Source organism: Cicer arietinum, chromosome 3 (genome assembly GCF_000331145.2).
Source record: "Cicer arietinum cultivar CDC Frontier isolate Library 1 chromosome 3, Cicar.CDCFrontier_v2.0, whole genome shotgun sequence".
Taxonomy (NCBI): Eukaryota; Viridiplantae; Streptophyta; class Magnoliopsida; order Fabales; family Fabaceae; genus Cicer; species Cicer arietinum.
The window spans coordinates 65682488-65697089 of NC_021162.2; the positions used below are offsets into that span (position 1 = coordinate 65682488).

At 30.7% G+C, this 14602-nt stretch overlaps 1 protein-coding gene across 2 annotated transcripts; it reads right to left on the minus strand.

The window, feature by feature from the left end:
• Nucleotides 1–8315: 8315 nt before the first annotated feature.
• Nucleotides 8316–11816, minus strand: LOC101491212 (UBP1-associated protein 2B). Of its 2 annotated transcripts, none has more exons than XM_004493232.3 (2): nt 10232–11815; nt 8316–8734 (listed from the first exon to the last, which is right to left on the minus strand). In XM_004493232.3, exon 1 carries the CDS (start codon nt 11713–11715, stop codon nt 10243–10245), a length of 1473 nt encoding a protein of 490 aa, XP_004493289.1. In that variant the 5' UTR covers nt 11716–11815; the 3' UTR covers nt 8316–8734; nt 10232–10242. The 2 variants fall into 2 exon arrangements, with proteins under 2 accessions (XP_004493289.1, XP_027188612.1); XM_027332811.2 differs by lacking the exon at nt 8316–8734 and adding an exon at nt 9181–9910 and having other exon boundaries at nt 10232–11816.
• Nucleotides 11817–14602: the final 2786 nt, after the last annotated feature.

The following is a 14602-nucleotide window of genomic DNA, read 5'->3' on the forward strand; positions in this document are numbered from 1 at the left end:
AAAATCTATTTCAAATTTTTTTTTTCAGTCACTGAATATATTACTGAATTAAGTCTCCGACTATGTCACTCTTTTTAAAACGTTTTGCGGCATTGTCCAAATTATACAAGACAGACTATCAACCACGAAGTTTCCAATATATATAACACAATCCAAACAAATTGTATCAGGATTCTACTACATCATAAAAAATCATTCTAAAATTACACTCTCAATATGGCAGTTAAAAGCTACCACTCGTAATATAGTATTATGATCACTCAAAAGAAAGAAAAAAAGATGAAGTGGAAAAAGAGAAGCAGAGAAAAGTCTCGAATTTTCAGAGTATTTTTTGTGTGTTTTTCATCTTAGCATAGTCCTCTATTTATAAAGGAATTCTACAAATTGAAGAAGAGAAAAATGTGCGATCCATTAAATCGGATCCACAAAAAACTGCAATCCAAAAATTGCTAGGTTTTAAATAGGCAAAAACTATGCATGAATTCACATAAAACTGCAATGCGAGAAATGCTAGGTTTTGACCGGGGCAAAATCTGATGTGCAGATATTAAAAAATAATACACACTTAGCCCAAACACAGGCCTAGTTCGGTCGAACGAATGACAACGGCTCATACACATATGTGTGGTGGTCAATTTGCATGGTTCTCACTCCTTCACAAAATTGGGTACCCTTTAGAGCACACCTTAATTGACTTACCTCCACCTTATAAGTACTACTAGTGTGTGTTATGAGACTTCCTTATTTTTTCAATTCACATCAACTAATTTTTATTGTTCTCGTCATCATTTTCAATAATTCTCTACTTGAATTTAAAAAATATTTCTGAAATAACGTTTCTATAAGATTGTGTATAAGCAGATTTGTCTTCCGACTTGAACTTTTCTATAACAAGTAAACTTCAAATTCAAGAGTGACTTGTAGTTTTAAATTGTATCTCTGACATCAAATCCACGTATAACATTTTTATAGAGTGTATTATCAAATGTTCGTGTATTTATGATTTTGCATGTATAATTCCATAGTTAGGTACTCCACTCTACATAGAGTATAAATCTCATTCAGAATTTCTATTATCTAATTATTTCAATCGCTTCAAGAATTATACTTCTTTAAGATATAATAACATGTTCATCTCATCTCACCTAATGATTGTAATACTAGTTGAATTTATTTATTTTTTTGATAAAAAATAGACTTTTTTCAAACACCTTCATGATTCTAATACTATTACACTTTCCAGAACAAATATTTAAATTGCATATTTTTTTCCTCTCCAATAGTAGAGAGTGTAAATTTTTTATCAAAATGATTTAATTTCAAATAACTCCAATATCAACATCAAGTCAAGTGCTTCCTTTGTATAAATAACCTATATATAGTATAAAGCAAACAAACATTCATACACTTCAAAACATGTCTCAACACTTTTGCCTTACTAGACGAATATACCAAAATTAGATACAATGAGTGTCGACAATTATAGAAACTTCTAATTGATACTCACTCAGTTGGGATAGAAATGGAATTGCTCTCATATACTATATCTTACCTAACTAATTAATTAACATGGTGAATAATATAATATGTGAATTAATTGACACTTGAATTGGGTTTGTGTCAGAGTATGTTGTAGAGTGTGTATATAAATAGGAATCTCAGTGAGCAGCCAGGAAGGGGAAGAGCAGCATGAACATGTGGTGTGAGCATTAAGGCTTAGGAAACGGACAAACTCATTCAAAGTCACATGTAATGTATGCATCAGAATCCGCGTGCGCATTCCACCGAGGAGTATACGCACGTGTATGTGTTTTCTTTCCGTATATGAACAAAACCTTAACCCTTTTTCCACTTTTCAATGGAAATATAAAAACAACACAATGCTAATCACACACATTTTAATACTATAATCTTAAATTTTAAATATTTACTGCTACTAATTGTGATGGTAAGATTCAAATATATACTACCACTTTGAAAGAGATTGTCTCTTAGTCTACAATTCATCCCATTTAATTTTAACAAAAGTTAGTCATTTTCTCGAGGAAGTTGGAAGCAGGTGTCCGAGACCACAACTGTACTTGACGGCTGGCCTTTAGATACTTAGATTTATATACAATTCAATAAGCAAATTCATCTCATCAAATTAATCATTAGTTGATTATACATTAATTAATTATTGACAAATTAATTCATTAAAGATTTAAATTTTATAGAAAAATTAATTGGTGTTGTGATGATATTAATATCAAATCAATATAGAAGAGTTACATATTCAATTAATGTCACATTATATTTTTTAAATATAAACTATTTTAATTAATATTTTACAATTTCAATAATATATTTATCAATTTATAAAATTTTAAAAATAATTTGACAGACAATTACAATTATGAGGACCAATTTATCTATTCACTCATCTATATTCTAATAGTATAATTCTACAACTAATAGTATAATTTTAGGACTTTAATCATAAATAAATTGGTGGTTGAATATGTGGATATAAAAAAAATTACACTTATAAAAGTGTAATTATTTATTAAAATAAATCATAAATAATAAATACATTACAATTAATTAATCGTGTAAACTTTTTTTACATTAATAGGATATGTGAATTAAATCTACCAAACAATTGCAACTTTTTATACGTAGATGTCATTCAAATAGAGGCGACTATTCATGATCGGAAATTGTGAACCATTTGTAACCCTTATTAAAAGCGCATACACACTCTCCACTTCCTTTATAATTATCTTAGGAACAATTTTAAATTACTTTGTCACATGCATGCTTACCCATCAAACCTTAAGATAAAATTAGAGAAAAATCATATCCTCCATATTTTGTTTTTCAAGAGCCCTCGACCACAATAGAAACAATGAATTCTAGAGGTAATTTGTTTAATTAACCCTTCTTATTACTATTTAAGGTGTCATACCGTGTAACTATGATCAAAATATATTATTAATTAATTATGATAAATATTAATATAACTAGTATATTTTAATTAAAAAATTAATAATGCCCAACTCAATGAATGTGTTTAAATTGGCAACACACGATGAGCAAGTAGATAACAAGACTACGAAAGTTTTATCCTATACTCCTTACACTTAAGTTTTACCACAATAAATGCAAGGAAATGATCTTTTTGCCTTTGTGTAAACCTTAAAATTTATAAATAAATAAAAATTAATTTTATCAAAAAACTTTTTTTAAATTTTTCAGCACACAATATATATTCTCCAGTAAAGAAGTTACATTTTAGAAAACTTTATCTAAGTTTTCAAGTAGATAAGTTACACTCCATAAATTTTTTTCCAAATTTTCCAGAAAAAAAAGTTATTTTTAAAAAAAATTAAAAATAAAGATTTGATGTATACCAGAAAACTACTTTATAAGTTTTTTAGTAATCTCCTCCTGTACTGGAAATTTTTTTATAAATTTTTCAATAAAAACCTTCTGTACCACAAAACTTAAAATTCAATTTATAAACTTTAATTTGAATTAATAAAATAGTAAAATAAATTCAGAGTATATTTGACATTTTTAAAAATTTGTAAGGATATAAGTACAAATGTGGGATATAGGATAAATTTTTTCCAAGACTACATACCAATCCCACAAAACAATCTCTTTATGATGGTCGGCCCAAGAGGATTGTCAGCTAATTTTAGTTAATTTTATTTACTTTTTTGAAGTATAAACTAAAGCTATAAATTTGAACTTCAAATTAAAATCAATTGTGAAGGTAGAATCAATTCTACTTGAAAATAATTCAACATGTCAATCAATTTTCCATCTCCATAATCAATTTAGGATGCTCCAAACATAAACTAAACATAATTCAATTGACAACAATTAGTATGTGGGTCGAAAGACCATAGTTCACTTCATTCCCACAAAACACCCTATTGCAGAATGGGTGACTGACCCTAATTTTTATATTGATAAAGTTTGTTATTTGAATCCCTAAAGAAAGTCTCAAACAAATGTCTTTATAAATTATCCACCAACAAAATTCTCAAATCAATAACAAAATTTGGATTCCTTTGAAGATATAAGTCAAATAAATCAACATTAATCGATAACCCTAATTATCTAATAAATCCCATGGCACTGAGAACAATACATCCATAGATAAACATGTTAAAATTAAACAAAATTGATTTATTAGTATGAGTGTAAATCCATTGACCCCAAAAATATAATTACTTCACTTAATAATTCAATATAAACGATGAAATTAATTGTTAAATTTAAAAAAAAAATTAAGTATATTAACTTCAAAACTTTTTATAAAATTTTAAAATTGTTTGATACTCCATTAGATAATTTTAAATAATATATAATAAACTTTTAAAAATATACATAACTATCAATGACTAAATTATATATTTGCAAATTTTGAATTTTTATAGAAGTTTGTATGATTAATCATTATTATGTTAATAATCAATTGTTAAATTAAATAAAATTCATTGTTATATTAAATAAATAATCTGAATTCATCATAAATTTACTCCTGAAGTCAATAGATTTTCATCCTATTAATATATATATATATATATATATATTCATTAATGAACATTTTATTACAGTTTCAACCCAAAGTAAATGATAAAGATGAATATGCACATCCAGCTAAATGCGTATGCGACTCAGATATATCATTTGAAAGTAAATGTGGTTCTTTTTTATTTTTTTCAAAGAATAAATAATAGCGGAGCTTCAATGTTGGAGATCCAACTAAGGCAGCTGTGAATGTGATCACGCTGACACTGCCCCAATAGTGGCGTAGGCTTATCAGTGTGCCAACTCAAAAATGTAACCTGTAAGTATATTTTAAACTTGTTTACAACAATTTTATGGCTAATTCTTTTATAAAAAAAATTGTAAAATTTTAATGGATTGTAAACAGATTAAGGAATAGCTTCATTTCACCTATCCAAGTTAAATTTTATTCAATCAGTGAAACAGGTTTCCATCTACGATACATAAGGGAATATTATCGGTACTAGTATGGAATAACATACTTTTGAAAGAAATATTCAAAGTTCTAGTACTTCAATTAAAACCATGAGTTTTTTTATAAATTTTACTTAAATTATTTAATTCATATTAAAAAATTACAACAAAATTTAAAAATCCATCAATTGTATTTAGTTAAAACAACAAATAAATTTAAATACACAAATAATATTACATTAATATATAGAAAAATTATCAATTTCACTCAATATAATAATGAAAAAAAGTAGAATATCCACAACTACGGTACAAATACTGATACTAGATAAGTATCACTTCACCAAATACCTATGTTTCATAGGTTTCTATTATCTTTTTTTACATCCATCGTTATCTCTTTGCCAAAGCAAACTCTTTAGCGTTCTCAAGCTCAATCACATGAGGGAAACACCAAAATAACATGACCGCTAGTGGTTAAATAAAAGGAACAAATAGAAATATTCCAATCATATATGCTTTTGATGTATTTGGTTCATATTTATCCATTTTTTATGATCAAATCATAACTCATTTGTTTATTATAAAAATAACAAGTTTGTTTATTACAAAAAATACTAGACAATTTTAACTACACAGTAAAATGAGTAAAAGTAAGTTGATGCTAAAATATATAACACCCTTAAAGAATGGAAGAAAAAGAATAAAAGAACATCTAAATTTTATGTCAAATGCCATCGTCAAGTCGAGCATTTGATTCTTGATCAAGTTCTTTCTGAGTGACAGACGAAACTGAAACCACCTACTCTTACCCTTTCACTTTTCCCCAGTTTAGCCTTCAAACATTTACTATTTTCCTTTTTTTTTCTAAACATACCTCTATTTATTTTCACAAATTTGACAGATCAGATTGTCAACGGCTTTTTTTCTTATAAATTACTACTGTATATTTAATAAATTTAAATACAACCAAGCAAAGAGAGAAAGAAAACCTTATTTGTATTTTTCTTTTATCATCAAACAACACACTAAATCTACTATAATCATTCTCAAGTCGGTCTCCCTTTCTTTTATATATTCTTTCTCAAGCTGGTCCCTCTTCTAACTTTCTTTTCAAATTAAACATATCTTTAGTAAGAGGACTACACCTCTTGCATTTATTCACGCCATTTTAATTTCTAATTTTGCCACTTAAATAATCAATTACCTCTTCCTCTCTCTCCAATTCACAAAATCCCACTTAAAATAAAAATAAAACCAATATTGACCCTCACGGACATTTGAAAAGCAACTACCATACAATTCACCATGCAATATCACAACGTACAATAATTTATTTTCAACCATGCAATCTCGGGTGAACAAAAAAATAATGAGTCAAGGATCCAATAAAAGGGCACTTAATAATTCAGCACATACAATGACTTTTACCGTAACCTGTAAATACCCCCATCACCCATGGAGCATTTGAACTTTAATTTCTAAACAGAGAAAATATGAGATTTGTCACAAGCAACAGAAGTAGCAATTACCTGTTTTCACCAAACTCTATCATGCCCATAGAGCTTTGAAACTTTAATCACACAGGAGCTAAATCAACAACCAATCAAAGAATCAATACTCAATTATATTTTAGATTTACTATGCCTTCCTTTCGATCAATGCAAGTATAGTTAATAAGGTATTTTTCCTTCAATACCTGTGCAAATGTTTTTTCTCTACTAAAAGACCATCAACCACTAAGTATGTCAACATGCTTTTCAACTAAGACAACAAATAAAGAGAACATATTAGACATACTGTACTGCTACTTACCTTCCAGTCCACAAAAGCCACCTTATTTATTTGAGGATAACCAGCTACTAAAAGTCCATTATAACCGGGCTGACTTCATCTTTTACTTTAGAAGCAGTATTTAATAAATGCACCCACAAAATAAAACATACACACAAAAATAGATTTCTTGTAACATAAACATGAAATAATCAAGTTTGGAAAAAAAAATTCAAATTATCAAAAAGGATGTCAAGAAAACTGAGTTGCGTTCAACATCATTTTGAAACAAACTTCTTTAAAACTGCTTCAACTATAAATGAACAAAATGAAAGTGATAATCAAAATATTATGTTTCAAGGTAGGTGACTACTCCGACATTTGCAAATTTGAGATGAAAAAATAGAGGAAGAAAAAAAAAAGTGCAGCTTTTTTATAGTCCTTAGAAGAGATGATAAATACCACCATAAACTCACACAACTGCGAGATTCTGTGTTTGAACTCGAGACAAGATGTCTAATCTAACAATATCGATATTTGTTAGTTGAGATAAAACTTAATCAACAAAAGGCACAACATAAAAACAACATAGTTGTACCAAGAGAAGCAATCCCTAACGCAACTTTGACAAGCTCAAAAGTATTTTTCAAATAAGAAAAGCTATGAAAAAAGAGGATGGCAACATTTTTGTGACCAAGAAAAGAATGCCCTCTTTTGTTGTGCTCTTTTGGTATAAAAGAGAGAGTAAGGAAAAGACTTGATTACATATATGGTCTCTATTTGAACTCCTAATCGCTTAAGTTTTCTGACCAATCAAATCATGTATTTTTAAAATTAAGCAAATTTAGTCTTGCCATCAATTATCTTCTACATACAACCTTTAAATTCTAGTTTTCAGTCCATATATTTACGAGTTAATGATGAACATAGGATGTGGATTTAAAAAAAATAGCCATTAGAAATTTAGTGAAACAAGATACTAAAAAGGGGGAAATTTTGGGACTCTTGAGAAATTTTTATATTATGATCAGCTGGTATTGAAAACAAGTTAAACGACTCTTCAATTTGTGAATTTTTTTTTTAAAATTGAAAATTTGATCGATATTTTTAGTAGAAAAAGGGAGAGAAACTTTTTAGTAGCATAAAAAACATTGAAGATTTTAAATCAAAAGTTAGCTACTAAGAGACCGAAATTGCAATCAAGCCTAAAGAAAAACTGCATCACAAACCTAGGTGAGGAAATCAACCTTATAAAAATATTTCCAAAAATGTGGAACTTTCACAAGTCCAAATCAAAATTTAAATAAAACAACATTTGTTTTTTCTATTTGTAGTAGATTTATTTTATTATTGGTGCATGTTTATATAAAAGAAAGGCTGTCAAACCTGCAAAAAACTGTAAGAGATTAGGTTCACATACGGTTAACAGAAGCAAAAGAAAAACAAATCTTATCAAATTGGCTTCTAACCAATTAATCATGGCGATGATAGCAATAACAGATGACACTTAGCATATTTCATCACCATATTTCAAAAAAGAAATGAAAAGTCGTGTAAGAATTAAATTGAATAATTAAAAAAAGGGAAAATGGTATTCAATAACTATATAAAACACTGTCAAACGGCTCTTGAATACCAAGCTTACACACTGGTTCACACAAACATAAATTTGAAAATATAATTTGTTCAGCATCTCAAATTCATTCTAGTACGGATAAAACAATAGTTCAAACTTAAAAGTACTACTAAAATCAGTTCCATAGATTTTTAAAAGATAAACTAAAAGTCAAAATAGTACAATATTTTGAAACAGAAGAAAGGATGAAAAAGTAAGCGGCGAAAACAGAACTCGGTTTGATAATTTTTATAGTCTGATCATTGTACTAATTTATATTTCATTATAAACACGCCAATTGCATCAGCTCCTTAAACTTCAGAAGAATCACCAGGCCAGTAATAAAAGACTGATGCACTTATGTAGAATCTGCAAAATGAATAAAAAAGCATGAAAAACAATTTAAGTTGAAAATAGAAAAGAGGGGTTCAAAAACCAAGCTTTGGCAAAATTAGTTGAGAATTATAGGAAGTTAAACACCAAGCTCAAAACGATTTGACAATTGAACATACGGGAAATATTAAAGTAGTGGTACAAAATGTTTTATTAAAAAAACTTCAAAAAATGATGCAATCATTATTATCCAAAAACATTTAAAGACCACAAACCAATCAAAAAGGGACAGTGAAAGATATGCGTATGCTGCAGCGAGAAGAAAACGAGAAAAATTACTATGCATAGATCAGTTAAAAAAACAAACCAAATAGAGCATAAGTTTGACTTGGAAATTCATGAATGGGTGAAACTAAAGAAAAAACGGTGAAACAGACCATAAGCTTGACTTGGAATTTCATGAATGAGTGAAACTTGATGAGTTACTTAACTTGCACGCATGCAAGAATATAATAGGATCATTAAAGTTAGAGCAAACAAGAGAGAGAGAGAGATGCGGGAATAAAAATTCCTGAACAACAAAGGCTATGCAAAATCAAACTGAGGCTACAAACAACATCTTAACATTGACTTCCAAAACGCACACCATCATATGTAATAAGCTTGAAAGATTCATTGCTTCCCTTCCCCTCAGAATATCAGGTCACAAATAACCCAGATCCGCTCTACTCTCGTGAAATTGACAAACATCAATTCAGGGAGGGTTAGACACAAGCCTGCAATGCAAGAGCCCACTGTATCCTATTCAAGGGACTATATGAATCAGTCTTTGATGCTTTCCCTTAAACATTAACACTTTTCCTAATTGCCAACATCCAACGCATACCCAAAAACTTACCAACATTTAGTTGTAATAGTGCAACTTAAATTTTTTAATCAAGCTGAAATAATAAAGCTTGTCCAATTTATTGATGTATGAGCCTTTGAAAATAAAGCTGTGTACATTAAAGAAAAAGCTATGTACAAAGATGTATATTCACCAAAAGTTCCAACTATTAAAAAATATTGGACGCGAGCATGCATCAGTATTCATTATGCATGACTGTGAAGCTAGGAGGTAAAAGAGTAAGCAAGTATATTCCAAACAGAGCATCGTAACTCCATTCTAAGAACTAACAAAGATCATAACAGAGAACTCGGGAAGCGATAACCCTGGGAAAAGGGGAAGTAAAAGAACATAAAAAGACAAATCAATGAACTACAAGTTTGTTGTGTTAAAAATGAAAAGGCAAGGAATAAAGTGAGCTAATGATATTCAATCAATATACCCTACTTCACACCCTTGAAAATTAGATACTAGGATTAGTCCCTAAAACTAGCTTACTTTAACGTTCTCCGAAAAGTTTCCCTATTTCTCATCACAAGTAAAAACTACAGCACCAACAGATATAAAAAAATATAAACAGCCTAAAACTGAGGGGAAGAAACCAATATTCAAGGAAAAATAATACCTATACCATAAATTCAACATACCTGCGACCCACCTAGTGCCCCATGTAAGGTGCAGCACCACCATATTGCCCTCTTCCAGAACCACCCTGTCCAACCTGCTGGTTCGGATATTGCACCTGCGGCACTGAACTCCCATATGCTCCTCCCATAACACTTGGATTTATACCAGGCTGAGCACTGTATCCACTCTGAACTCCGTGTCCCGCAGTAGGAACACCTGGATTAACCGCAGTACTCGTTCCAAGGCTCCCCAACAAATTAGTCAATCCCAAAGTAGCACCCTGAGAAGCTAGCAGGGCCGTCAAAGCCTGTCCAAGCGCCGGAGTCAGCGCAGGGTTCAGGCCCTGCGCTGCTGCGGCAGTAGCAGCCTGATTGTACCCAACCGCCTGTCCTTGTCCTGCCGGCGCCATTAAATGTCCTTGTTGGCTAACTGCAACACTACTTCCACCACCACCAACAACAAATCCAGCATTGTCATTTCTCTGATATTGCGTCCTCTGAGTCAATTGATTCAGATGATTCAACGGATTCAATGAATTCACGTGTTGTTGCTGTTGTTGTTGATGATGTGTTTTCACCACCTTAGGTCCATCAATTGCCTTCTGGCAGTGCAAAATATGTCCCTCGAATTCCTTATGAGGCTCCTCCAACGCCCTCCTCGCACTCTCAGCGCTCTTGTAAACAAACAAACAGAACCCTTTCGGTTTTCCCGTTGCCTTGTCAAGCCCTAACGGCCCTTCCTCAATCTCTCCAAACCGCGAAAAAAACGTGAAAAGCTTCTGAGGATCAAGATCGGGGCCAACATTACTGATATAGATCTTCTTCTGCGTATACTCAGACGTTTGCGGCGTAACCTGCGGCGTAGGTTGCAGAGAATTCTGCACGGGACCTATGGATGCCAGCTGGCACGCCGTCATACGGTTACCGATCTTCTTCTGAGGCTCCTTCAACGCGTTTCGCGCTCCGCTTCGTTTCTTAAAGAGGATGAAACCGTAACCCTTGGATTTACCGGAAACTTTGTCAGTAACCGCTTTACAGTCTTCGATTTCACCGTATTGCGAAAATGCATTGATTAGGGTTGCGGAGGTGGTGTCCCATCCTAAACCGTGAACGAAGATTTTCCTGTGCGCCGCGTCTCCATCGGCAATTTTGCGGATCCGATCAGCCACGTCACGGTGTTTAGAAGCCGCCTCGCAAAGAAGACTCGCGATCTGGTCTTTAGTGAAAGGTTCTAGAAGCTTCTGGATTGGTTCTTCGTCTTCGTCTTGGTATTCGACTCCTTGAGGTTGTTCTTCTTCTTCCTCCTCCTCCTCCTCTTCTTCTTCTTCCTCCTCTTCCTCCTCTACTTCTTCGTATTCTTCCTCAACTTCTTCTTCGACTTCTTCGTATTCTTCGGCGGGGATGTATGGTTCCGGTTCTAGCTCCGGCTCCGGTTGATGCTGCTTGAGTGGGGGTTCCTCTGCTGGTTGAGAAGATTTAGCTGGGAGTTTTCGCTTCTTCACCATGGTTTTTGTTCGAGTGAAGTGAGAGTGGATGCTAGGGTTTTCAGGATTGGGAATCAATCACATTCACCTCACTCCAACATGTGGTTTTTCTTTCGTAAAATATTAGTGTGTATATATACGCCTTTTGTCACACAGTTTTGTAGCCCCCATGACCCCACTATTGCCATGAGAAAAAGAAAGGAAAAAACATCACGAATTTTTTAAGTGATTTTATTTATTTTCTTGATAAATAAACACAAAAAATGGATACGAATTTAAATTACGAAAAGAATAATATATAAATATCCTTATTAAATTATCAGTGTAAAAAAATTTAAAAAGGAAATAAAAAATCCCTTGAAAATTATTTTCAAAAGAATTTAATGTACTCCAACTTAGAGTCTAATTTAAAAAAATTGAAGTAAGGTTGACTTATTTTAAAGCTTGATACACATCCTTAAACTCAAAATTTACTATGGACTTGCACTACTACGTGATAAGAACCAACTCTACTATAAAAAATATTGGACAAGTCAACCATTTACATCTCAAACAATATCATAACATGTAGAATTATCTAAAGAAATTTTAAATGAATCGTATTAACTTTGAATCAACTTTGATTAGGTTTAATTAAATTAAGAATTAATTCATGAATTCAATGAATAACATATAATTTTTTCCTAAATAAATACTTAATCAATGGATTGTGCTTAATTAACTACATCTTAAAATAAAATAAAATCTTAAAAAAAATCAAAATAACACAAAATTATTAGATTATTCTATATTCCAAACATAATCATACCAAATATATACGTAAATTAAGAATAAATTTGATCCAAAATTTAGATTACTTAAAAAGTATTTATGAAAAAAATACGTTTCAATAATTAGTTGTTGAATAATATATGAAACTAAATTGTAAGACGTTGAAATAAAATAACGTTAAAGTACAAAATATTAATTGATTAATTTGTTAAAAAAAACAATTATTTACTCATATAGTGCATAGACGATATTCTATAAGTAGGGGTGCCAATAAGCTAAATCGAGTTCAATTTTATTAGGTCTGAGTCTGGCGTGTCAAAATTCAAGGCCTAAGTTTGACATGTGGCATGTCATAAACTTAGTTTTTACGCATGAGTCTAACTTTTATAAAAGTCTGGTATGATTTTGTTGAGACAAACTTCATATTTAAAATTTTGATGAAAATAAATAAATGTTAATTAAGAAAGTTAATTATGATTCTAAAATGATATGTTAATTTAACTTGTGCTTTTGAGTGAATTTATTTAAGAACATAATCAAGCAAAGCAGAAAAGACAACAATAAGAACATTCTGCATAAAAACAGAAAATGATCTCCAGTTTCAGGAATGTTCATCACAACATATTGACCAATCATTCTCCACCTCTTTAACAAAGATTCTGCCTCGAAATTTCATTCAAATAGAATCAGTACACGACAAAGAACAAGTAGGACTCATCCCAGATCAAAAAAGCTATCTGATCACTAAAATACAAGGACTCAAAAAAACAGTCAAAAATAGGAACAGTTTGTAACTCTAAAATCAATCTGTCAAGAAAGTTTGATCAACCTTGATATATGATAAGACATTACAAATGACATCCAGAATGATCAAAACAAGAACTCCAAATTGATCATCAATATCCAGAAAGATCAAATTGACAGATCCAAATTGATAATCAATCTTCGTTTTCTGCATAACTCCATCAGCAACATCTTCTCTTCTGCAATGACTTATAATTCTTCTTCAAACTCAATGGGCTACATTCAAGACTCAAGATCGAAACTGTACCATCCAAGATCAAGGAAGAAGCTTCAAAGGCTTTTTTACTATAAGATAAAACTGATTTAAAGCTTTAACAGAAAAGTCAAAAAACAGTTTTTAAATCAATGGCTGGATTATTTTTATTATGAAATATTGGTTTCAGTCAAAAATACAGAGCACTACCGACAGCTCTTTTTGACCCTCATTAAATGCTTCTAAAGCCCATAAATAGAAGGCCAATATCCAGGAGCAAAACAAGAAGTTCAAGTGCTGTAAAATCTCAAACATCAATCACATACATACTTGAAATTCTCAAAATTCGCAAAGAAGAAGCAGTTCTAAAAATCTCATATCAGATTGTTTGATCATTACTGGTTTCTTTGTAAAGAATCAAATTTCAAACAAGAGTTGAGATACCTTAGATTCTGTCAAAATCAATCTTATTGTAAAAACTCAAACTATAAGAGTTTATTTATAGTTTGTTTAGATTGCATTGAATTCTATCAAAGTTAGATAGGTGCTGTTGTTGCTTTCTGGGTGGAAAGTAATAGAGATTAAAACAGATCAAGGCTGATCTAGACTAGGTGCTGTAAAATCAAGAAGGTTCTTTGTTTTAAACACTTAGTGGAAAATCTCACAGTGCGAGGACTGGACGTAACCCAAGTTGGGTGAACTATGATATTTCTTTGTGTGGTATTCTATATCCTATCTCTTTATTTGTTAAACTTAATTGATTAACTAAGATAAAACACAAATTGAGTTTATGTTTTAAACTAATCAAAGAACGTTATCTGTTTTATAATAAAATCAAGAACGTTCTCTGTTTCTCTGTTTTACTAACCAAGATTAATCTTGAGTTATTTTCTTAAGTTTTTAACAGGAATTTTTAAAAGATATATTTACAATTCAAAACCCCTTCCTTGTAAATCGACATTGTTACTTCAGATTTGTTAGTCTGCTTAAAAACTTATTTCATTTTAACATTTTTGAATGAGTAATCAAACATACATTTAAATAGATTAACGAGTTAATATGTCAATGAAATTAAGTTTTATTTTGATATTTAACATCACATTTTAAAAAATATGACTTTATATGCATTATACTTAAATT